The sequence below is a fragment of the Eschrichtius robustus genome, chromosome 12 (assembly GCF_028021215.1).
Source record: "Eschrichtius robustus isolate mEscRob2 chromosome 12, mEscRob2.pri, whole genome shotgun sequence".
In the NCBI taxonomy this organism is placed as follows: Eukaryota; Metazoa; Chordata; class Mammalia; order Artiodactyla; family Eschrichtiidae; genus Eschrichtius; species Eschrichtius robustus.
Genome location: NC_090835.1, coordinates 4604598 through 4629704, shown reverse-complemented (window position 1 = coordinate 4629704; position 25107 = coordinate 4604598). Strand labels below are relative to the sequence as shown.

General features: G+C 48.5%; 2 protein-coding genes across 2 annotated transcripts; one reads left to right on the top strand and one right to left on the bottom strand.

Annotated features, from left to right (window-relative positions):
* The first annotated feature begins 437 nt into the window (after window positions 1-437).
* On the top strand, window positions 438-24949 carry H1-8 (H1.8 linker histone). The gene is made up of 5 exons (XM_068557995.1): window positions 438-549; window positions 21250-21509; window positions 23209-23569; window positions 24310-24374; window positions 24698-24949. Exons 1-5 carry the CDS (start codon window positions 438-440, stop codon window positions 24947-24949), a joined length of 1050 nt encoding a protein of 349 aa, XP_068414096.1.
* Window positions 8193-8351, bottom strand: LOC137773709 (small ribosomal subunit protein eS27-like). Its single transcript, XM_068558584.1, has one exon. It carries the CDS (start codon window positions 8349-8351, stop codon window positions 8193-8195), a length of 159 nt encoding a protein of 52 aa, XP_068414685.1.
* Window positions 24950-25107: the final 158 nt, after the last annotated feature.

The following is a 25107-nucleotide window of genomic DNA, read 5'->3' as shown; positions in this document are numbered from 1 at the left end:
CTGAGGCACCAAGGCCAGCAGTGGCCTGGGAACAGGAGTGGACACTGGGGCAGTGGGATTGGAGGGCCTCAGCAGCTACCTCCACAGCCCAGGTGTGCCCAGTTCCCCATCAGCATTTCCAGGTACTGCTGAGCGGAGGGCGCAGGAGGGATCAAGCATCTCAGCCCCCATCATTTTGCCATGGGGGCTGAGACCCAGAGAAGTCAAGCGATACACCCAAGGTCACATAGGAGCAGGTGGCCCGGCTGAGGCATCAGCACACAAGGCAGGGCTGCAGTGCCCCCTCTCAGCTTTCCTGCCCAATCAGCGGCTCAGAGCCTCCAGCCCAATCAGGGGCTAATTGGAGTGGTGGGGCCGGGCCTGCTGGTATGTAAGGCGAGCAGGCAGGCCTGGCGGCCTCACGCCTGGGTAGGGGGCCATCTGCATCTGCCTGTGAAATGGCTCCCGGAAGCGTCGCCTCCAGTGACACCTCCTTGGCCTCCTCAGCCTCCTCAGCCTCCTCGACCTCCACACTGGGGTCGTCCAGGTCATCTGGGTCTGAAAAGCCAGGTGAGCAAAGGGAGCGGCTCCTCCCTCATCCGCGCGAGCCCGTTCCCTGGGTGTCCTGAACCCTTCTTCCCCGACCCTTCTCCTCCTCTCTCAGTCCGGCCCCAGAACCCACCCCAGGGGCAGAAGAGCTGATGCCAGAGGTAGTGGGGGCCAGGGAAGAGAGCAGAGGGGGGGGCCTCCCCAGCTGGAGCCCATTTGCTGTGGGCGAGCGCTGGCAGCCCAGCTGCAGCTGCAGGGCAGCTAGTTGAAGGGGCCGGAGCAACAGCTAAGCAAGCGTTCGACGCTTGACTGGGCTTTGGATTTAGGGCTGCGTCCCAATTTTTAATCAACAAACAACGCCTCAAGGATTCTCTGGATATGGGGTCCACTGAGGCAAACAGACCCATTTCATTCCTTCCAGGTGCTCCCAGTCTGGTAGGCAAGCCTGCCTCATTATAGATGCCATTTGATAATGTGGTGTGTGCTTTAGTGGTGGGGACCCAGAGGGCTGTAGGAGCCCAGAGGAGTCGCCTAACCCCCTCTGGGAGGTCAGGGAAGGCTTCCTAGAGGAGGTGACTCTGAAGGAGGGATAAGCCTCACCCAGGGGAAGGAGGGCTGGGGCAGGGGAAGTGTTCTGAGTACTTGCAAAGACTCGTCTGGAGGAAGTGAGGGGTGCCAGCTGCCTGGGAAGCACAGGGAGAGTTGCTCAGTTTGGCTGGGGTCCAAATCTCGATGATGTTTAGGTCTTGAAGGATGAATGAATGCTGCTTGGGTGGCCAGGGCCGCCCAGGCCGAGGGAACAGCATGGCACAGGCTGTGGCCTGGAGGGGAGAGCGCTGGTGGAGTGCTTGGGAGCTGCGCCGTCTTCCTGCTGGCTGGGGCAGAGCTGGGGGAACCGCGGTGATGGGGGCAGGGGCTGATTAGACTGGGCCTCCAAGGCCGAGGTCAGGTGTGTTGGCCCTTGTACTGAAGGCAATGGAGGAGAGGGTCAGAAAGGGGGAGGAGACTGCGCCTTGGGGATGGAGGCAGAGAAGACTTTGGGGAGCGGGAGGGGCTCCTGGATGTTCCCTGGGCACTTGTTTGGGTGTCTGGGTAGGTATGGGGGTGGGCACATTGGTGGAGGAGAGAAGATGGGGGACAGGTTTTCGGGGAGCTGTGAGTTCTGTTCTGGACATCCTGGTATACAGCAGGCATCGAATAACTGTGGAATGAGAAGCTGAACACAGTTGGAGGGCCGGGGGGAGGAAGGAGACTTGGGGGTGGCTCCCTGGGACAGGGCATGGTTTGGGGGAGACAGGGCAAGGGTTAGAGCTGTCACCCCAGGCCAGGCCCCTCCAGAAACCCTCTAACACTGCAGCTGGGAGGGCTCAGACCGCCTTAGGGCCCCTCCCCACCATGGGAGATGGGGGATGGGAAGACTGAGGCCTGGAGGGGAGAGTGAGACTCTCCTGAGGTCCCGGCTGACCTCAGGTTCTACGGATTAGCAAAACGAATATTCTCAGACACTGGGCTCCTCCTGGCCAGGAAAGAAAAGAGGTTGAATTTGATTAAGCCTCTTTACAAGTTTTGCTGAGATCTAGAGTTTTGGGATGGTGGTTTTTTTTCTACTTTAAAATGCGGTTTTTTAAAAAAATATGTTTTAGCCACGTGATTCCTTTTTTGAGTCTTTAGTTTTTGCAGATTGGTCAGAAATCAACATTTCTAATCACCATGTTTAAATCAGGTTTCATATTTAAACCACTTATGTGCTTTATGGTGACTGACAACTGTTTCTCTCCTCACCCCTGGATCCTACTCTCCTTTGCAACTTAAAAAAAAAAAAAAAGCAGCTTATTGAGATACCTCAATAATTCACATAGCATACAATCCACCCATTTAAAGTGTACAGTGGCTTTTAGCACATTCACAGTTGTATACCCATCTCCACAGTCAATTTTAGAATATTTTCATCCCTTCTAAATGAAAATCTGTACCCATTAGCTGTCACTCCCCATCCCTGCCCACCTCCCAGCCCCTGGCAACCAGTAATCTACTTTCTGGCTCTGATTTGCCCATTCTGGACATTTCATATAAACTAATTCATACAATATATGACTTTTTGTGACTGGCTGCTTTCACTCTGCATAATGTTTTCAAGGAAGTACTTCATTCCTCCTGTTGCCTGGATGACGTTGCATTTTATGGCTATAACACGGTTTGTTTATGCATTCATTAGTTTATGGACTTTTGGGTTGTTTCTACTTTTTGGCTGTTACAAATAATGCTGCTATGAACATTTGTGTACACATTTCGGTGTGGACCTGTATTTTCTTTTCTCTTGAGTATATACCTAGGAGTGAAATTCTTTTGTTACTTTTTATGATGAAAACTTTCAAGCAGACACAAAAGTAGACTGAATGGTACCGTGACTCCCTGCTCCCCCACCCACGCATCCGTTACCAACCAGCATTCTTGGCCTCCTTAATCAATAGAAATTGATCAGAGGCCAGATAAGAAATTCAGGCAAGGCTTTATTGGGCCCCCTGCTGCAGCAGGGGGAGGGAGAACAAGTAACAGTTTCCCTTGCTAACTTGCTCACTCAGGTGGGAGGCAAACTTTTTCCTTCTATGGGGTGAGGGTAGGGGTGTGTCCAGGGATCAGGCCAGAGGGATGGCCTAGGAGGCTTGCCCACCTCTGTGGTGGTGTTGTGTGCAGGGGACATGCCCAGTACCCTGCTTTTGCTCCTGACCCCCTGCTTTTGCTCCTGGCTCTTCAGAAGAAGCAGTTGAGCTCTTTGGACTTTTTGTATCTTGTTGTCTGTAATTTGCCCCAACTGGGCATGCACGCAGTTATTTTTAGTCCCTTATAGTTTCTTTGTATGTCATTGCTCAAGGAGACATTTGTCCAGGGGCAAGCACTGCAGCAAAGTGTCCCAGGTCCCAGCCTGTCTCATTCCCCCCTGAGGGATTCTACACCCCTTATTCTTAAAGGGTAAGGGGTCAAAGTTCTCTCCTTTTGAAACTTCTTCCTGCTAGACCGGGGCCGCAGACCCTAGCCTACCCTAGTGGTGTAGAAGTCCGTCGCTGACTATTCCAAGGACCTGTAGGGACCTGGGCCAGTGTCCACTGGAATGGGTTGAATTCCTTGAGACATCATGAGCCTTTACTTGAAACTGTTGGAGGCTGGAAGACACAGACTTAACCAGAAGGTTAAACAAACAAGGGCCCTAAAGGAGAAGAACAACAATAGCCATTAAAGGGCCTAGAAAGGGAAGGAATCAGGTTAACTTTGGGAGGGCTTCCTTAACTGTTGACCAGACAGTGGAGGCGATGTAGCCCCTGCCAAAATTGTGAAGCTGCTCTGCCTGGGCATATATTTCCTTAATATTAAATTCTACCTGTCCCGTTGCATTGGTCCAGGTGCAGCAGGACGTATTAGTTATCGCACAAGCTCTACTTTGTTCTGCCAGAAGGTAATCAAGAGCTAGACGATTGTCAAGAACTACATTAGCCAAAGAAACAAGAGATCTTAAGTCCCATTAAGGCTTGTCTTGTCTGTTCCATCATATAACCAAGCTGTCTAGTGAGATTTCTCAGTGTTGTTTCATGATAGGTAAGGCCTCGCCACGGAGCAGCCAGCCCTATGGCCAGCCCTGCCCCTGTTAAGATCATTTCTAGTGCTCTCTGGGCTCGCTGATGAGCTGGAGTGGTTCTGTTACAGATAAAAACCCCTCTTAGGCCTGTAGTCCCTAGAGTGCCCTCTCCTATGAAGTGAACATCATCAATGCATTTATACACTATAGCTTGGTTGGAAAATGACAGGGGCCTGGCCATAATTCCATAACATCTGATGGTTTGGGTGTTCACAGAGGAAAAACAAACACTTTTGGGGTGCAGAACTGAATGTCTGTCTCACGGTTGTTAAGAGAGGACAGTCCTTGAAGGACATAACTCTTGTTAGTACTTAAAAAAATTAGGGGATAGGGCTTCCCTGGTGGCGCAGTGGTTAAGAATCCGCCTGCCAGCGCAGGGGACCCGGGTTTGAGCCCTGGTCCTGGAGGATCCCACATGCCATGGAGCAACTAAGCCCGTGCCAAAACCATGGAGCCCGCGAGCCACAACTACTGAGGCCACATGCTGCTACTGAAGCCCACGCGCCTAGAGCCCGTGCTCCGCAACAAGAGAAGCCACCGCAATGAGAAGCCCGTGCACCACAACGAAGAGTAGCCCCCGCTCGCTTCAACCAGAGAAAGCCTGCGTGCAGCAACAAGGACCCAACGCAGCCCAAAGTAAATAAATTAATTAATTTTAAAAAAATTAGGGGACAGCAGACCCTTATGTTGGTAATTCAGCATCTAAAGCTTTACAACATTTTTAACAAGACGCCCCTGTATGCTCCTGCTGAGTACAATAGCAAGAATGGCAAATAGGAGTCTAGTCTACTACATCATTTTACTTATCTGTTGATGGTGCCTGTCTTTGAATAGGTATCTCAGATTTTCCACTGGCTCACAGGTGTATTGTTCTTCTGTTGGAACCTGCGGGGTTTCTGGAGGTAAAAGCTTTAGTCTGGACAAATGTACCCAACTAGATATCCCTTGCAGTTTGACAGCAGTAGGGGTGGTTAAAATTATTTTATAGGGGCTCTTCCATTTTAGCAATAGTTGGTCTTTGGGGGACCCCTCTTTCCAGTTCTAAGAAGAACCTGGTCCCCGGGGTTTATTTGTGAAGGGCCTGCTCCTTCCTCTGTAGTTGTAGTGGGGGCTGGCAGTGCCTTGTGGGCAGAGTCCTGGATTGCCTCCTGAACTTGTCCTAGATTAATAATATATCTCAGGGCCTGGTTCACTTCCTCATCCAGTAGAATATCAGTAGTAAGAAAAGGCCTCCCATAGGTCATTTCAGATGGGCTAAGCCTCAGACCACTCCTGGGGCTACACGGACCCTGAGGGGTGCAATAGGAAGCAAGTTGGTCCAGGGTGCATGAGTCTCTTGGCAGAGTTTTGCTAAGGTTTTCTTTAAAGGATGGTTCATTTTCTCTACCTTTCCTGAAGACTAGGGATGCCAAGAGGTATGTAGCTTGTAGTCTATCCCTAGGGCCATTGTGAGCCCCTGTGTGATTCTGGCTATAAAACAGGGCCCGTTATCACTGTGGAGGGACTTTGGAAGTCCAAACCGAGGAACTGCTTCTTTTAAAAGGGACTTACAGGCTTCCATAGCCTTTTCAGATCGGATGGGGAAGGCTTCAACCCATCCTGTCAAAGTATTGACAAACACCATAAGATATTTATAGCCTGACTGCGGGGGCATTTGGGTGAAATCTGTCAGTCTTCCCCCCGATATGTCCCTCGGCATTGAATTGGCCTGAGTAATGAAGGGGGGATTGGATGGGCCTGTGGGTTATTATGGGCACGTAAATCACAGGCAAGTGTTGCTTGTTTTACTGTTCTTTTAAGCCCCTTCCCTGAAAAAGCCTTTTGCATCAAGTCCCGTAGTGATCCCTCCCATAGTGGGTGGCACCATGTAAGCTCTTAGTGAGTTTCCATTTTGGGGCCTCAGGAATTAGAACCGTGTTCTCCTTTCTATACCGGCCTGTGCTTCTCTTCTCATAGCCCCGTTTCTCAGCATCTTCTCGTTCCTGTGGGGAATACTGGAGAAGGCTAGCGAGTTCAGGGGGGCCAATCACTAGGGCCATAATTTGCTCAGGCTCTTGCAATTGAGCTGCCTGTTTTGCAGTTGGATCAGCTTTGCTGTTCCCTTGGCTCACAAGGGATCCATCCCTCTGATGGCCCCTGCAGCGGATTACTGTTACCTGGGTCAGGAGCTGCACTGCTTCTAAAAGAGCCAGAATCAAATCTTTATATTTTATGGGGGAATTTCTAGCGATTAACATTGCTCTTTCCAAATGGCAGCATGAGCATGTAGCACGTGGAACCCATATTTACAGTCAGTAAAAAATATTTAATTTCTTATCCTTCCCTAATTGCAAAGCTCTCATTAATGCAATTAGTTCAGCTTTCTGGGCTGATGTCTGGAGGGGCAGGGCCTTGGCTTCGATTCCGTTCATCTAGACTAACTGGCATACCCTGCCTTTTGGGTTCCCATTTCTATAAAACTGCTCCTATCAGTAAACTGTTTGACCTCAGGGCTGTCAAGAGGTTCATCTAGATCAGACCTGCTGGAGCAAGTTTGTTCTATGGTCTCTATACACTGATGCACTAAGTCTCCACTCTAGACCGCTGGAAGCAGAGTTGCTGGGTTCAGGGTTTGGCACACCTTTAAGATAACGCTGGGGGTGTCCAATAAGAGGGGCTGATATCTTGTTAACCTTCCTCCAGTCAACCAATGATGTCCTTTGACTTCCAGCACAAATTGTACCTGATGAGGGGTTGATACACCTAAGTGTTGTCCCAGGGTGGGCTTGGAAGCTCATTTACCAACAGGGATGTGGCCGCTACTGCCTGCCAGCAGCTTGACCATCCCAGGGCCACTGAGTCCAGTTGTGTTGAGAAGTAAGCCACTGGTCTCTGATCCGGTCCCAGCTTTTGGGTCAGGACTCGTGGTGCTACCCCTGACCTCTCATGAACGTGTAGGGTAAGGGGCTTGTGCAAATTTGGAAACCCCAGCACTGGTGCTCTACTCACTGCAGTCTTCAGAGTCTCAAAGGCCTGCTGGTGGTCCTTATTCCGTTGAAGGGGTTCCCTTTCTTCTCCCTTTAGAGCCTCACACAGGGATTTTGCTATAAGGCTATAATTTGGAATCCAGATACGACAGAACCTAGCCCTCCTGAGAAAGCCTCAGAGTTGCCTTTTTGTGGTTGGAGATAGTAATGCATTAATTGCTGTTTTTCAATCTATGGCAAGCGCTTCTGTCCCTGGGGTCAAACCCAGTCCTAAATATTGAAACTGTTGCTGGTTGAAGATACTTTATAGCGATTGAAGATACTTTATATCCCCTTCTTGCCAGAAAATTTAGGACCCTAACAGTATTTTTATCTGAATCTTATTTGGTCTCACTACTTACAATAAATCGTCAACATATTGTAGCAGAGTTTCCCTCTCGAGGCTCAGTTCCCTCAGTTCCCTTGCTAACGCGTTTCCAAAAAGATGGGGGCTGTCCTGAAAACCCTGCGGAAGTACTGTCCAGGTGTATTGGGTAGCCTCCAAGGTGTCAGGGTCCCTCCATTCAAAGGCATAAAGGTATGGAGAGTCTGGATGTAGGGGAATACAGAAAAATGCATCTGTGAGGTCCAAAACAGAGAAATACTGTGTGCTCCCTGGCACTTGGGTGCGGAGGGTGTATGGGTTTGACACCAGTGGGTGAATAGGGATGACGGCCTCATTCACTGCTTGTAAGCCTTGCACAAACCAATACTCCCTATCAGGCTTCTGAACGGGGAGGACTGGGGTATTGCAAGGGGGCTGGCAGGGCCTAATGAGTTTGTGTTTTAGGAATTTGATGAGCAGCGGTTGGATTCCGCTCAGGGCTTCAGACTTTAAAGGATATTGTGGGTTTTTTTTTTTTCCCATAATCAAAACTTGATTGTAAAACTGACACCCAGATAGGAGAGCGCTGTTGTATACCTTACAAAATTAAACACAATTACATTATCTTGGTAGATTAACTGGACTTACTGCACTGATAAGGCTGTCTGCGATAGAACACAAATTCGGGAAGCTGTGTGGATCATCAGTGTTGCTTTCTTCTAAATGAACACCCTTCTGTGGGTCTGGCCTTTCCTCCTGTTGGCCGGCACAACACTGTTGAACAACCTGCATAAAGCACCACTGTCCGAGCACAGCTGAAAACCGTGGTAATCTTGGAGCAGCCTGGACATTTGACATCCATAAAATAAGAATTTGTGCTTTGAACCAACCGTTTCTTTTTTTTTTTTTTTAATTTATTTTATTTATTTACTTTTGGCTGTGTTGGGTCTTCATTGCTGCGCGCGGGCTTTCTCTAGCTGCAGCGAGCGGGGGCTACTCTTCGTTGTGGTACGCGGGCTTCTCATTTCTCATTGCAGTGGCGTCTCTTGTTGCGGAGCATGGGCTCTAGGCGTGCGGGCTTCAGTAGTTATGGCTCGCAGGCTCTAGAACTCAGGCTCAGTAGCTGTGGCACGCGAGCTCAGTAGTTGTGGCTCACGGGCTTAGTTGCTCCGCAGCGTGTGGGATCTTCCCGGACGAGGGCTCGAACCCGTGTCCCCTGCATTGGCAGGCGGACTCTTAACCGCTGCGCCACCAGGGAAGCCCCGAGTCATTTCTTTTTATGTTTTTTTTTTCCTCTTCCAAGGAAGGATCTTGGAGTCTCTAGACAAAGGCATGTTGATCCTTTCACAAGCCCAGCCCATGCAGATGTCTAAGGCAACACCCCTAGCGAGCAGCACAAGACTAGGCGCGTGGCATCTAAAGGATATTGTCTTTTCCAGGGGTATTTTTCCCCAGGCCTTAACCGTATTTTTATTGGGGGAACAAGTTTTGCCCTTCCTGGCACCGAGGTATCTCAAATTGCAGGATCTACCGGTTCTCTAATTTCCTGGGGGATGTCTTGGGGAACATTTTGATGACCAGCAGGTGGGCCATCTGGGGCTACAAATAGATGCATTCTCTGTTTGAATTCTTTACCTCCTTGGACTCCCCTGTCCTAAGAATATACTAACTCCTAATTTATTTAGCAAATTTCTTCTCAGGAGGGGGCAGGGCATTCTGGCATATACAGAAAGGAGTGAGTAATAATAATGGACCCAATTCCGCAGGCAAGAGGAGACCTAAGTTGCCTTCCCTTTGGCTGTCCATCGACTCCCGTCACAGTACAGTCACGGTTGGAGAGGGGGCCGGCTGGCCAAGTCAGAACAGAGCAGGCAGCTCCAGTGTCTGCAAGAAATTCAGTTCTCCTACCTGCCACACTGAGGGTGACCCGAGGCCCCGCTGGAGCGATGAGGATGGATCGAGTGGGATCTGGAGCCGGGCAGGCGCTCCGGCCCCCTCAGTCGGTGTGCAGGAATCTCTTACCTGAGAGATTCGCAAGGAACTGGGGCGGGGCGGGGTTGCCTCTAGGGCATCCCACAGGAGGGCCCTCAGGACATTCCCTCTTGAGTGCCCCCTTCCAACAAAAGGCACACTGGTTCTGGCCCAGGCAGCTTCTTGGCGGTCTGTCCAGGCTTCTTTTTTTTTTTGGTCGTAGGGCATAGTTATTTATTTATTTATCTTTGGCTGTGTTGGGTCTTCGTTTCCGTGCGAGGGCTTTCTCTAGTTGTGGCAAGCGGGGGCCACTCTTCATCGCGGTGCGCGGGCCCCTCACTATCGCGGCCTCTCTTGCTGCGGAGCACAGGCTCCAGACACGCAGGCTCAGTAGTCGTGGAGCACGGGCTTAGTTGCTCCGCGGCATGTGGGATCTTCCCAGACCAGGGCTCGAACCCGTGTCCCCCTGCATTGGCAGGCAGATTCTCAACCACTGCGCCACCAGGGAAGCCCCTGTCCAGCCTTCTTGACCCTCCAGGATCCCCTCGAGGTGGTGGGTGGATCAGAGCAGCCAAAAGCTGCATTTTCTTTATTAGCCTCTTATTCTTATTGGTCTCGTCCGTTAAGTCTTGGTTGTTACAGACCTTGAAGGCCTCCTCTACCAAGGTTGACAGCGGGGTCTGGGGCCCGGCCTCAAGCTTTTGTAATTTTCTCCAGATATCAGGAGTAGCCTGGGTGATAAAATGCATGGCCGACAGTGTCCTCCCTTCTGCGGACTCAGGGTCTGCATTGGTGTCCTTCCTGAATGCCTCTGTCGCCCGGCTCGGGAAGACTGCCAGATTTTCATCTTTTTCCTGTGTAACCTCTCAGACCTTATCAGAATTTACAGGCTTCACCATATACCCTTTCCTTCCTTCTGGTAGACAAGTAATATAATGTCTCATCCTAGCTTGGCCTGCACAATCTTCACAGTCCCAGTGTGGGTCGTGTTCTAGGACTGCATCCCCACCCACCTGATAAATTTGGTGGTGTGGATTGGTGGCCACCAGGCCATCTGCATGTTCCCTGGCCTTTCTCAGTATGCGCTCCTTTTAATCCAGGGTGCAACAGTGGGCCAGAATAACCATGATGTCCTGCCAGGTGAGAGAGAATGTCAACCCCAGCCTGATAAATTCGTCCCTAAACTTGTCAGGGTTCTCTGAGAACCTGCCAAACCTCTCCTTACAGATTCGCAATGGAAAAGGCCACAGGGGTCAGGACCTGAGGGCCTAGAGGTGGGAGTATTCCCACAGGGGATTTTTGGACATAGAATAAGGTGAGAGTACTTACTTACTCCTTAAGCTAAGGTGAAAAAAAGATTTCAAAAGTAAATACAGGAACTCACACGATCTTTTATCAAAAGCAGCACTCCAGGGCAATTTTGTTCTCCTAGAGAGAGAAACCAAATCCAGTCTTGCATCAGCCTACTCTTAATAAAATCCATTTTGCTAATTAAATTTGACCCAATCTTAGAAAGTCCTGACCACATACAAAATTCTTTTTCCAATGATCCTTTTCTGCAAACCTTCTGCAACTTTGTGTAGCCATATTATACTGTCCCTTATTCTTTCCATTCAGAAATAACCAGCCCTAGGACAAAAATCACTTTTTCCTTTTAATAAAATATATTTCCATTCCTCATATCTTATTTTTTTAAAATTTATTTATTTTTTGGCTGCGTTGGGTATTCGTTGCTGCCCATGGGCTTTCTCTAGTTGCGGCGAGCGGGGGCTACTCTTCGTTGCGGTGCATGGGCTTCTAATTGCAGTGGCTTCTCTTGTTGCAGAGCACGGGCTCTAGGCACACAGGCTTCAGTAGTTGTGGCATGCAGGCTCAGTAGTTGTGGCTCGTGGGCTCTAGAGCGCAGCCTCAATAGTTGTGGCGCACGGGCTTAGTTGTTCCGCGGCATGTGGGATCTTCCCGGACCAGGGATAGAACCCGTGTCCCCTGCATTGGCAGGCGGATTCTTAACCACTGTGCCACCAAGGAAGCCACCCTCATACCTTCTTTTCTGAAAACACACATCCTACTTTCCTTAAGCAACCATGAACTGTCTTTTACATTAGCATTCCTTGATTGGAATATCCCATAACATCTAGAAACATGTATCTTCCCAAAGCACAATTTCTTTCCTTAATGTGGTGCAAGACATGTGTCTAATAAACCCAAACATCTTTAGTTTCCCTCTCACAAGAAGACAAAAGTAGGTAAATATAGACCTGTTTAACAATTAATGTTCCAGTATTTCATCTTATTTGAAATGGCCTGGATACTCGATGGATTCCTATCATTTGACTTAATTTAGTTTTAAGTTACCAAAATTTGGAGGGACTATTCTAGATGGACGTTTCCAAAACATAATTATTCCCATAGAGTTTATCAAAAAGCTCTTATCATAGTTAAATTTACTTAAAAGTTTAATCACATCAGGTCATTCTCCTTGATGACAGATTTTATAACAGAAACAATATGTACTTATTGACTTTCAGTAACCCTAGGTACAAATAAAATATACTTAATGTTGATGACTCTAAAGACAGGTCTGTATTAATTAAACTGACAAGCTTAAGTTAGACAAGTTAATTTCTACAGAATCAGAGATCTCATAGTTTTCCCTCTTGAAATTAAAAAGGCCTCTTTTTTTCCCTGAGACTGGGGGACTACAGATGGATCAGGGAATTCTTGGAGCTCAGGCAGAATAGTTACATGGCAAAGGCAGAGGAGAGAAATGCAAGCCCCTCTCTTTTTTTTTTTTTTTTTTGTTGTTGTTGTTCTTTAAAATCCCACCAAGTAACCCAAGACAGGAGTTTCAGGCGATGTGGCTGTGTGTGTTTGTACTTCAAGGCATAAATGCTCCACTGAGCTTCGGCAGAGACTTGCAGGAGCAGTTGGACAGACAAGACTACATGATACAAAGATACCAGTGACAAAAACTTAAACACACAAACAAGAAATCTTTAGGATTAAGGGGATGAGAGTGCAGGGCTGAGAACCAAGGGACAGGTGAAGGGAAGAGGGAAAGAAAAGACTGAAAAGGAAAGAGAGAGAGAGATTGCCCTTTCAACCCGCCCCCTGTGGGTATCTATTCAGGCACCAACCTGCGTGCTTCCAGAAAGAGCCAGTGAAGGAGGGAAGACCCTATCCACTGCCCGTTGCGGTGATCAAGCCCGGAAATCAGCCAGTTGTACATCATCTGTGGGACTCTCACCCACGCATACACCAGTATATAGAAAACGGCAGCTTTAGCCCATTCCCAATGGGACCTCTCTTTTTTCTTTTTTTAAACTTTTAATTTTCTATTGGAGTATTGTTGATTAACAGTGTTGTGATAGTTTCAGGTGTACAGCAAGGTGATTCAGTTATACATATACATGTATCTATTCTTTTTCAAATTCTTTCCCCATTTAAGTTCTTATAATATTGAGCAGAGTTCCCTGTGCTATACAGTAGATACTTGTTGGTTATCCATTTTAAATATAGCAGTGTGTACATGTCAATCCCAAACTCCCTAACTATCCCTTCCCCCAACCCTTCCCCCCTGGTAACCATAAGTTCATTCTCTAAGTTTGAGTCTGTTTCTGTTTTGTAAATAAGTTCATTTGTATCATTTCTTTTTAAATTTAATTAATTATTTATTTTTTGGCTGTGTTGGATCTTCGTTGCCACGCACGGGCTTTCTCTAGTTGTGGCGAGCGGGGCCACTCTTCGCTGTGGCGCGTGGGCCCCTCACTGTGGGTGGCTTCTCCTGTTGCGGAGCACGGGCTCCAGGTGCGCGGGCTTCAGTAGTAGCGGCGCCGGGGCCTAGATGCTACGTGGCACGCAGGATCCTCCCGGACCAGGGCTCGAACCCGTGTCCCCTGCATTGGCAGGCAGATTCCTAACCACTGCGCCACCAGGGAAGTCCAGTATCATTTCTTTTTAGATTCCGCATATAAGCAATACCATGCAATATTTCTCTTTCTCTGTCTGACTTACTTCAGTATGACAATCTCTAGGTCCATCCATGTTACTGCAAATGTCATTATTTCATTCTTTTTTTATGGCTGAGTAGTATTCCATTGTACATATGTACCACGTCTTCTTTATCCACTCCTCTGTCGATAGACATTTAGGTTGCTTCCGTGTCTTGGCTATTGTAGACAGTGCTGCGATGAACACTGGGGTGCATGTATCCTTCCGGACCATGTTCTTCTCTGGATATATGCCCAGGAGTGGGACTGCAGGATCATATGGTAGCTCCCTTTTTAATTTTTTAAGGAACCTCCATACTGTTCTCCACAGTGGCTGTACCAGTTTACATTCCCACAAAAAGCATAGAGGGTTTCCTTCTCTCCACACCCTCTCCAGCATTTATTGTCCAACGGGACTTCTCTTGGCAGCAGGAATGATCGGACTTCCAGCCACATGTTGAGGTTTGAACCTCTATCATTCTCATAAATCTCCTGTCAGGAGAGCCTGCTGGACCAGGATCTGCACTGTGTGAGGCGAGCCTCTCCCACCTCTGCTTGTCACCTGTCGAGGTGAGCTGCTGCTGGCCAGAGGGAGCAGGTCTCACAAGCTGAGAGGCGTGATGCTGTAGCTGCCCGATGTCCACTCTCTCGGAAAGATAGGACAGAAGTAGGAGAGGACAGAGAAAGAAGTAGAGAGATTTCAGGAGAGGAAAAGGGACAAAGGGAAAGCGGTGAGGGAAAAAGGACAAAGGGGAAGGGGAAAGAGTTGCCTGAATGAGGGCACTGAGGCCCCCAGGGGCCAGGAAGGCAGACTTACCAAATGTGGTGACACTGAAACAAGAGGTTCAGGTGGCCACTTGTCACTCATGGGGAAGCTGTGTTCAGTGGTCCCAGAGGTGCGTAGATCCTCTCCTGGGAAGGGAACAATTGTCCCTTTGTGGTGTCGCCACAAAGTATGTTACTGAACACGGTTCTTGGCCTCCTTATCAATAGAAATTGATCAGTGGCCAGATAAGAAGTTCAGGCAAAGGGACTTGCCTGGTGGCGCAGTGGTTGAGAATCCGCCTGCCAGTGCAGGGGACACGGGTTCGAGCCCTGGTCCGGGAGGATCCCACATGATGTGGAGCAACTAAACCCGTGCACCACAACTACTGGGCCTGTGCTCTAGAGCCCACGAGCCACAACTGCTGAGCCCATGCGCCACAACTCCTGAGTCCCGCGTGCCTAGAGCCCGTGCTCCACAAGAGAAGCCACCGCAGTGGGAAGCCCACGCACCTCAGTGAAGAGTAGCCCCCGCTCGCCGCAACTAGAGAGAGCCCACGCCCAGCAACGAAGACCCAACACAGCCAAAAATAAATTAAAAAAAAAATTCAGGCAAGGCTTTATTGGGACCCTTGCTGCAGCAGGGGGGAGCGAAAACAAGTAACAGGTTCCCTTGCTCGCTTGCTGAGGGAGGGGTGCAAACTGCTTCCTCATATGGGGTGGGGTGAGGGTGTGTCCAGGGGTCGGGCCAGAGGGGTGGCTTAGGTGGTCTGCCCACCCCTTTGGTGGTGTTCTGTGCAGGGGGCATGCCCAGTACCCTGCTTTTGCTCCCAGCTCTTCAGAAGTGGCAGTTGGGTTTTTGGTTTTTCTGATTCTTGTTGCCCGTAATTTGCCCCACTGGGCATGCATGCAGTTATTTTTAGTCCCTTATAGTTTCTTTGTATGTCGTTGCTTGAGGAGATGTCTGTCCAGGTGCAAGCACTGCAGCAGACGGTCCCAGGTCCCAGCCTGTCTCAGAGCTGTCACGCCAGGCCAGGCCCCTCCAGAAACCCTTTGACACTGCAGTTGGGAGGGCTCAGAGCTCCTTAGGGCCCCCTCCCCACCACAGGAGGTGGGGGAGTTTTTATTTGCAGGAGGAGAGTGAGACTGTAGAGGTCCTGACTGACCTCAGACTCTACTGATTTGCAGGCTCTGGCCCCAAAATGAATATTCTCAGACACTGGGCTCTTCCTGGCCAGGAGGCAGTAGAGGTTGAATTTGATTAAGCCTCTTTACAATTTTTGCTGAGATCTAGAGTTTTCAGGTGGGTTTTTTCCCACTTTATTTTATTTTTTTAAATTTTTATTGGAGTATAGTTGATTTACAATTTTGTGTTAGTTTCAGGTGTACAGTATACACGTATCCATGCTTTTTTAGATTCTTTTCCCATATAGGTCATCACAGAGTATTGAGTAGAGTTCCCTGTGCTATACAGTATGTCCTTATTAGTTATCTATTTTATATATAGTAGTGTGTAAATGTCAATCCCAATCTCCCAATTTATCCCTCCTCCCTTTCCCCCCAGTAACTGTAAGTTTGTTTTCTACATCTGTGACTCTATTTCTATTTTGTAAATAAGTTCATTTGTACCTTGTTTTTTTTTAGCTTCCACATATGAGTTATATCATATGATATGTGTCTTTCTCTGTGTGACTTCCTTCACTTAGTATGATCATCTCTAGGTCCATCCACGTTGCTGCAAATAGCATTATTTCATTCTTTTTTATGGCTGAGTAATATTCCATTGTATATATGTAGCATATCTTTTTGTTTGTTTGTTTTTTGGCTGCAGCACGCAGGATCTTAGTTCCCTGACCAGGGATCGAACCCGTGCCCCCTACATTGGGAGCACAGAGTCTTAACCACTGGACTGCCAGGGAAGTCCCCACATCTTCTTTTTCCATTCCTCTGTTGATGGACGTTTAGGTTGCTTCCATGTCCTCACTATTGTAAATAGTGCTGCAATGAAACTGTTTTGATTACTGTAGCTTTGTAATATAGTCTGAAGTCAGGGAGCCAGATTCCTGCAGCTCTGTTTTTCTTTCTCAAGATAGCTTTGGCCATTTGGGGTCTTTTGTGTTTCCATACAAATTGTACAATTTTTTGTTCTAATTCTGTGAAAAATGCCATTGGTAATTTGATAGGGATTGCATTGAATCGGTAGATTGCTTTGGGTAATATAGTCATTTTCACAATGTTGATTCTTCCAATCTAAGAACACCTGTTTGTGTCATCTTTGATTTCTTTCTTTTCTGAGTACAGGTCTTTTGCCTCCTTAGGTAAGTTTATTCCTAGGTATTTTATTCTTTTTGTTGCAATGGTAAATGGAATTGTTTCCTTAATTTCTCCTTCTAATCTTTCATTGTTAGTGTCTAGGAATGCAAGAGATTTCTGTGCATTAATTTTGTATCCTGCAACTTTACCAAATTCATTGATGAACTCTAGTAGTTTTCTGGTGGCATCTTTAAGATTCTCTATGTATAGTATCATGTCATCTGCAAACAGTGACAGCTTTACTTTTTCTTTTCCAACTTGTATTCCTTTTATTTCTTTTTCTTCTCTGATTACTGTGGCTAGGGCTTCCAAAATTATGTTGAATAATAGTCATGAGGGTGGACTTCCTTGTCTTGTTCCTGATCTTAGAGGAAATGCTTTCATTTTTTCACCATTGAGATGTTTCCTGTGGGTTTGTCATATATGGCCTTTATTATGTTGAGGTAGGTTCCCTCTATGCCCACTTTCTGAAGAGTTTTTATCATAAATGGGTGTTGAATTTTGTCACAAGCTTTTTCTGCATCTATTGAGATGATCATATGGTTTTTATTCTTCAGTCTGTTGATGTGGTATATCATAGTGGTTGATTTGCAGATATAGAAGAATCCGTGCATCCCTGGGATAAATCCCACTTGATCATGATGTATGATCCTTTTAACATGTTGTTGGATTCGGTTTGTAGTATTTTGTTGAGGATTTTTGCGTAAATGTTCATCAGTGATATTGGCCTGTAATTTTCTTTTTTTGTGGTATCTTTGTCTGGTTTTGGTATCAGGGTGATGGTGGCCTTGTAGAATGGGAGTGTTCCTTCCTCTGCAATTTTTTTTGGAAGAGTTTCAGAAGGATAGGTGTTAGCTCTTCTCTAAATGTTTGATAGAATTTGCCTGTGAAGCCAACTGGTCCTGGACTTTTGTTTGTTGGAAGTTTTTAAATCACAGTTTCAATTTCAGTACTCATGATTGGTCTGTTCATATTTTCTTTCTCTTCCTGGTTCAGTCTTGGAAGGTTGTACCTTTCTAAGAATTTGTCCATTTCTTCCAGGTTGTCCATTTTATTGGTGTATAGTTGCTTGTAGTAGTCTCCTTTTTCATTTCTAATTTTATTGAAAGGGGAAGCCTGTCCCTTTTTTTTCTGATGAGTCTAGTAAAGGTTTACCAGTTTCGTTTATCTTTTTAAAGAACCAGGTTTTAGTTTCATTGATCTTTTCTATTGTTTTCTTCACCTCTGTTTCATTTACTTCTGCTCTGATCTTTGATTTCTTTCCTTCTGCTAACTGGGTTTTGTTTGTTCTTCTTTCTCTAGTTGCTTTAGGTGTAAGGTTAGGTTGTTTATTTGAGATGTTTCTTGTTTCCTGAGGTAAGATTGTATGGCTACAAACTTCCCTCTTAGAACTGCTTTTGCTGCATTCCATAGGTTTTGGATGGTCGTGTTTTTATTTTCATTTGTCTCTCTTAATTTCCTCTTTGATTTCTTCAGTGATCTATTGGTTGTTTAGTAACATATTGTTTAGCCTCCATGAGTTTGTGTTTTTTACAGGGTTTTTTCCCCCTGTAATTTATTTCTAATTTCATAGCGTTGTGGTCAGAAAAGATGCTTGATATGATTTCAATTTTCTTAAATTTACTGAGGCTGGCTTTGTGGCCCAGCATGTGGTCAGTCCTGGAGAATGTTCCATGTGCACCTGAGAAGAATGTGTATTCTGCTCCTTTTGGATGGAATGTTCTATAAATATCAATTAAGTCCATCTGGTGTAAAGTGTCATTGAAGGCCTGTGTTTCCTTATTGATTTTCTGTCTGGATGATCTGTCCATTGGTGTCAGTGGGGGGTTAAAGTCCCCCACTATTATTGTGTTACTGTCAATTTCTCTCTTTATGGCTGTTAGTATTTGCTTTATATATTGAGGTGCTTGTATGTTGGGTGCATACATATTTATAATTTTTATATCTTGGATTGATCCCTTGATCATTATGTAGTGTCCTTCCTTGTCTCTTGTAACAGTCTTTATTTTAAAGTTGATTTTGTCTGATATGAGTATTGCTACTCCAGCTTTCTTTGTTTTCCATTTGCATGGAATATCTTTTTCCATCCCCTCACTTTCAGTCTGTATGTGTCCCTAGGTCTGAAGTGGGTCTCTTGTAGACAGTATATAAATGGGTCTTTTTTTGTATCCATTCAGCCAGTCTATGTCTTTTGGTTGGAGCATTTAATCCATTTACATTTAAGGTAGTTATCAATACATGTGTTCCTATTTCCATTTTCTTAATTGTTTTGGATTTGTTTTTGTTGCTCTTCTTTCTTCCCTTCTTTTGTTCTCTTCTCTTGTGGTTTGATGACTATCTTTAGTGTTGTGTTTGGGTTGCTTTTTCTTTTTTGTGTGTGTATCTATTGTAGTTTTTTGGTTTGTAGTTCCCATGTGGCTTTGATATAGCAGTCTGTATATGTACAAGGTTGTTTTATTTTTTCCACTTTAAAATGTGGTTTTAAAAAAAATATATATTTTAGCCACTTGATTCCTTTTTTGAGTCTTTAGTTTTTGCAAATTGGTTGGAAATCAACATTTCTAATCACTATGTTTAAATCAGGTTTCATATTTAAACCACTTTTACATGCTTTACAGTGACTGACAACTTCTCACAGTGTCTCCCTCCTCACCTCTGGATCCTACTCTCCTTTGCAACTTTTTAAAAATAACAGCTTATCGAGATATTTCAATAATTCACATACCATACAATTCACCCATTTAAAGTGTACTATGGCTTTTAGTATATTCACAGTTGTGTACCCGTCTCCACAGTCAATTTTAGAATATTTCCATCCCCTCTAAAGAAAACCTGTACCCATTAGCTGTCAACTCCCCATCCCTGCCCACCTCCCAGCCCCTGGCAACCACTAATCTACCTTCTGGCTCTGATTTGTCCATTCTGGACGTTTCATATAAACAAACTCATACAATATATGACTTTTTGTGACTGGCTGCTTTCACTCTGCGTAATGTTTTCAAGGAAGTACTTCATTCCTCCTGTTGCCTGGATGACGTTGCATTTTATGGCTATAACACGGTTTGTTTATGCATTCATTAGTTTATGGACTTTGGGGTTGTTTCTACTTTTGGGCTATTATAAATAATGCTGCTGTGAACATTTGTGTACACATTTTTGTGTGGATATATATTTTCTTTTCTCTTGGGCATATACCTAGGAGTGAAATTCTTTTGTTACTTTTTATGATGAAAACTCTTTTTTTAAATAAATTGATTTATTTATATTTTATTTTTGGCTGTGTTGGGTCTTCATTGCTGAGCACGGGCTTTCTCTAGTTGCAGTGAGTGGAGGCTACTCTTTGTTGTGGTGCGCGGGCTTTTCATTGCAGTGGCTTCTCTTGTTGTGGAGCAGAGCGTGGGCTCTGGGTGCGTGGGCTTCAGTAGTTGTGGCATGCAGACTCAGTAGTTGTGGCTCGCGGGCTCTAGAGCACAGGCTCAGTAGTTGTGGTGCATGGGTTTTGTTGTTCCACAGCATGTGGGATCTTCCCGGACCAGGGATTGAACCCGCGTCACCTGCATTGGCAGGCGGATTCTTAACCACTGTGCCACCAGGGAAGTCCCATGATGAAAACTTTTAAACGGACACAAAAGTAGACTGAATGGTACAGTGACCTGCGCCCCTACCCCATGCACCCATCACCCGACTTCAACAGCTAACAGCTTGTGGCTACCCTTGTTTCACCTACTGCATTATTTCAAAGTAAATGCCAGACTTATCATTTCATCTGTAAACAGTTCAGTATTTATCGTTATTTATTTATTTATTTATTTATTTGGCTGCACTGGGTCTTAGTTGTGGCAGGCAGGCTCCTTTGTTGCAGCTCACCAGCTCCCTAGTTGCGGCACATGGGCTCCTTAGTTGTGGCATGCAAACTCTTTGTTGTGGCATGTATATGGAATCTAGTTCCCTGACCAAGGATCAAACCCAGGCCTCCTATACTGGGAGCAAGGAGTCTTATCGACTGTGCCACCAGGGAAGTCCCAGTTCAGTATTTATCTTTAAAAGATAAGAACCTCTTAAAATAATTACAATACCATCAGCACACTGGAAACAGTATCATCCTTAAAATCATGAAATATTCCAGTGTTCACATTTGTCTAGTTGCCTTTTTTTTTTATTCCAGTTGGATTGTTCAAATCATGTTCTGAGTCTGAGCAAGGCCCCCATGTTGCATTTGGTTAAAGGGATTCTTAGGATCTTTCCTCTCTGGGGCCCTTCCCACGTTTTCTTGTCCTCCTTGCTTATTTGTAGGAGAAACCGGACCGTGTGTTCTGCAGAGTTCCTCACAGTCTGGGTTTTACTGATTTCATGCCTGTGGCCCTTGCATTTCCTGTAAACTGGTAGTTAGAGCTAGACAACGGACCTGGTGTAGGTTTGTTTGTTAAAGGACCCTTTAATGCTTTTAATGAGCCTTCGTGGAGGGCTGGTGTGTGCCCAGCCCCACGGCGGGCACCGGGAGACCCCAGGTGGCCAAGCAGTGCCCCCCGCCTCTGCTCCCAGGCCAGGGGGCAGTGGCACTGACCTGGGGTGGGGGTGAGGGGTGTGTACTTGATCCCCCGGCCGCTTGCTCACCCACAGTGGGGCCTGGCCAGCGCCTAGTGGGTGCTTGACTAGGCGTGTTTGTCCTCAGCGGGGCCTGAGGGAGGTCTGGGCCCCGGGTGATGTCCTGCTGTCTGTCCGTAGGCCTGAGCCGGAGCGGTGTCCGAGAGCCCCGCCGCCACCCTCCGGTGCTGCGCATGGTGCTGGAGGCGCTGCAGGCGGGGGAGCAGCGCCGGGGTACCTCGGTGGCGGCCATCAAGGTTTACATCCTGCAGAAGTACCCGACGGTGGACGTCCTCCGGCTCAAGTACCTGCTGAAGCAGGCCTTGGCCACAGGCATGCACCGTGGCCTCCTCGTCAGGCCCGTCAACTCCAAGGCCCGGGGAGCCACTGGCAGCTTCAAAGTCAGCCGCTGGGAGTGGGGTGGGGGGTACCGAGAGGCCCCAGGGTGTGGGTGGATTTGCCCGAGGGCTTGAACCCCAATTCCAGCTCTTTCTTCCCAGCCTCTGGGTGCTGGTCCCCTGCCCCTGCCCTGTTCCCTCTCTCCTTCTGTCTCTTCTCGTTCTTCCTCTGTCTTTGCCAAGACCGCCCCCCCCCCCCCGGTAAAGCTGAGCACCCACACGGCCCCGCTCACCCTGCTGCATCCGCCTCCATCCCTGTTGGGTGTGTTGAGTGACCAGAGACCGTCTCAGCTGTTTTACTTCTGGGTCCTGGGCACCCATGACCCCTTCCTGGAATTCCTTACCATGGGTGGCACAGACCCAACCTTGGCCTCTACGGGGTCACAGGAATGGGGTTTGCTCCCCGTGCTGTCTGGCTCCAGACCCGAGGTCTCCAGACCAGGGCTGACGCCTCCCTGAGCCACTACCTCCTCTTTCAAAAGGGAGGGTCACCCAGAGCTAAGGGCAAACTTGGCCACAGAATTAAGCCCCAGCATCGTGACTGCCAGCTGCCACCAGGGAAATCTCAGGGACACAGACATGGGGTCTGTCTTGTCACTGCTGTGCCCCAGCAAGTAGCAGTTCCTCTGACAGGCTCCATGGAACACGGTGGAACGTTCTCAACCTCCACGTTCCAATCCCTGTGGGAGTAGGGTGGCTGAGCACAGGGGATGCCCCCTCCTGGAACTCTGGGTGTGTGGGTCAGAGCCTGGACACCAGCCATGGCAAGGCCAGGGGCACAGGGCGGGGTGAAGGGGAGCAAGAGAGGGCACTGGGAGTGCGTGTGACTGGGAGGCAGTCAGGAAAGTGGGCCAAGGGGCTGGGAGGCAGGGACGGGGGTCTTGGGTACCACGGAGTCAGGAATGTGTGTGTGCAGAGAGTGGGGGCTGTTTCTGGTCTTGGTGGGTAACGGGGAGCCGTGAGGGTCCAGGGACGCTGGGGAGCAGCGTCATAAGCTGCGCTCTAGAGGGGCGGGACCACCTGCTCGCCAGGGACGCTTGCATCCTCCTGCCGCTCTCACCCTCCCTGATGGCCCCATTGTAAAGATGGGGAGACCGAGGCCAGAGGGGGAGGAGAAGACTTGGGCGAGTCGCACTTGCGCTGGGGTTGAGGCCCCAGGAAGCCATGAACTCTCAGCCGACTGACCTCCATGTCCGTGTCCAGCTACACAGAAGCGAAGCGGCAGGGAGACTTGGGGACGCGGTGGTGTGAGGCGGGGAGGCGGGGAGTCCGAGCCACAGTCCATGGGATGGTGTTGGGGGGTCAAAGGAGATTGTAGGTTAGCATCTCAGAGATACCGTTAGGGCTCAGTGTGCATGACGTGCTCCCAGAAGCCTGGCTCTGAGGCTTCCGGGTGCAGGGGTGGGAGGCGCGTGCCCGCCACCTGTGCAGGGAGGGTAGGAGAAGCTTGGGTGAGTTTTGGAGACTCGGGTTCCTTAGCTCCTAAATGGCAGCACCCTTTCTCACAGTGCATGAGTGGGTGGAATGCATTACCGGCAGCCGGCATTTAGGAGGTGGTTTTGCGTCCTCTCTGCAAGCCCTTGGCCGCCTTCTTCTCCCCCTCCTTTGGGATGGGGTCTTCTCTGAGCCTCATGTAGGGTATAAGGGCGTGAGACATCCAGAACCTCTGCTCTCAATCCCACCCCGTTCTCTCCTCCTCCAGTTAGTTTCCAAAGACAAAAGGAAAATCCAGCCCAGGAAGACGTCCACCATGACGGCCCCCAGGAGGCCTGGTCAAGCTGAGGGAAAGGACCCCAAGAAACCAAGTGAGTCAAAGAAGAACCCACCCAACCCAGGCGAGGTGAAAAAAGGATCCAGGAAGCCGGGAGAGCGGAGGACAGCTACCCCCAAACCAGGTGCAGCCAAGAAGGCCCCCAAGAAAGGCCAGCAGAACAAGGACCAAGAGGCAAGACTGGGTGAGGCCAAGAAGTCCTCCCAACAGCCAGACAAGGCCACACAGGCCCCTCCCATTGCCAGTGGGCCCGGCGGGAAGTCAGAGGTCAAAGGTGGAAGGAGCAGCCAAGGTATGGATGTGAATGGGGTGAGAGGAGGGCATGGGAGGGGGTTTCTGGCAGCCATTGGACATGAGTTGGGATGGAGGGGCCAGCTCTGGGGAGGAGGGGTTTCCTAGCCAATGTGCCCTGAGCACTTGGCTTGACTCAGAGAGACAGAGAATGCATGGTAGCTTGTGGGGGTGGGTATGGGGAAGAAGAGCGCAGAGAGAGAAGGAGGGATCATCTCTGAGAGGGGTCAGGGGAGGCTTCCTGGAGGAGGTGTCCCAGGCAGAACAGCCTGTGCAAAGACCTGGAAGCATGAAGAAGGTGGAAGAAGTACAAATAGTTGTCTCTGTGTGATGAGGAGCCACAGAAAGACTCTGAACAGGGGACAGCTAGGGTCCAAGGTGTTTTTAAAAATGTATCCTGGCCTCCATGTGGAGGATGGGTTAAAGGCTAGAGGCAGATACACCTGTCAGGGGCCTTTGGTGTGGGCAGGCGTCGAGCTGTGAACGGAGTGGGGGATGGTCATCCACCGTCCAGTTAATCCTCCACCTGTCCGTGGGAGAGAGGCTGCTACCTTCAGTTGGCAGACTAGGGCACCCAGGCTCAGAGAGGCTAAACCACTTGCTCCAGGTCACACAGCCTGCAAGTGTCAGAGTGAGGACTGGGCCCTGGGCAGGACGAGGGCCGTGGGACCCCTGAAGCTTCCTGCCCAGCAGCAGCTCCTCCTGAAAGGGGTCTTTCTCACATGCCATCCCCTCTTCCAGCAGATACCAAGGCCCACAGGAAAACAAAGCCTGGGAGTCAGAGTTCCAAACTCACGGTCACCAAGGTAGGTGCCTGGGTGACTTCCCGCTCCGGGTCTCCAGCGACCAGAGCTCAGGCATCCCCACCCAGCCCCAGAGGGGTCAGCCGAGGAAGGGGGCAACTTATTTTCCTACAAAGTACAGAGCACTTTCCTCTCCTCCCTGGCCCTTCAGCGCCCTGAGGATCACCATCCCCGTTTTATAGATAAGAGGCTGAGACTTAGAGAGGTGAGGTCACTTGTCAAAAGTGACCCAGAGCTGGGATTTCAACCCTAAATTCGTGGGCTCTGAGCTGTGCACCCAGCCCTGCCCAGCTCTGTCACCTTGCTCCTGGTTTGCTTTCTTATAGGGCGAGAATGGTGCTGCTTCCCCAGCCAAAAAGAAGATGGGGAGCAAGGTCCCTAAAAAGGCTGCTGCCCAGGGGGCCGGGGAGGGGCCTAAAGCCAAGGCCCCTGTTCCTCCCAAGGGCAGTGGGTCCAAGATGGAGCCTGTACCACTGGCCAGGAAGGCAGAGGCCCCTAAAGGCCCGAGAAAGCCTGGCATTCCCACCAAGTCCTCATCGTCCAAAGCGGCCAGTAAGAAGGCAGAAGCCGAGAGCTAGAGGCGGGGTGGAGAGAGACTGAGATTCTACTTTTTTATTCCCCTAAAAACTATCACTCTATTTCACTGTAACCTATTTATCAATAAAGACTTTTTCCCCCACAAATTGGTGTGGAAGGAGGCTGAGGTCTAAGGATTTGGCCATCCAGGGCTAGGACC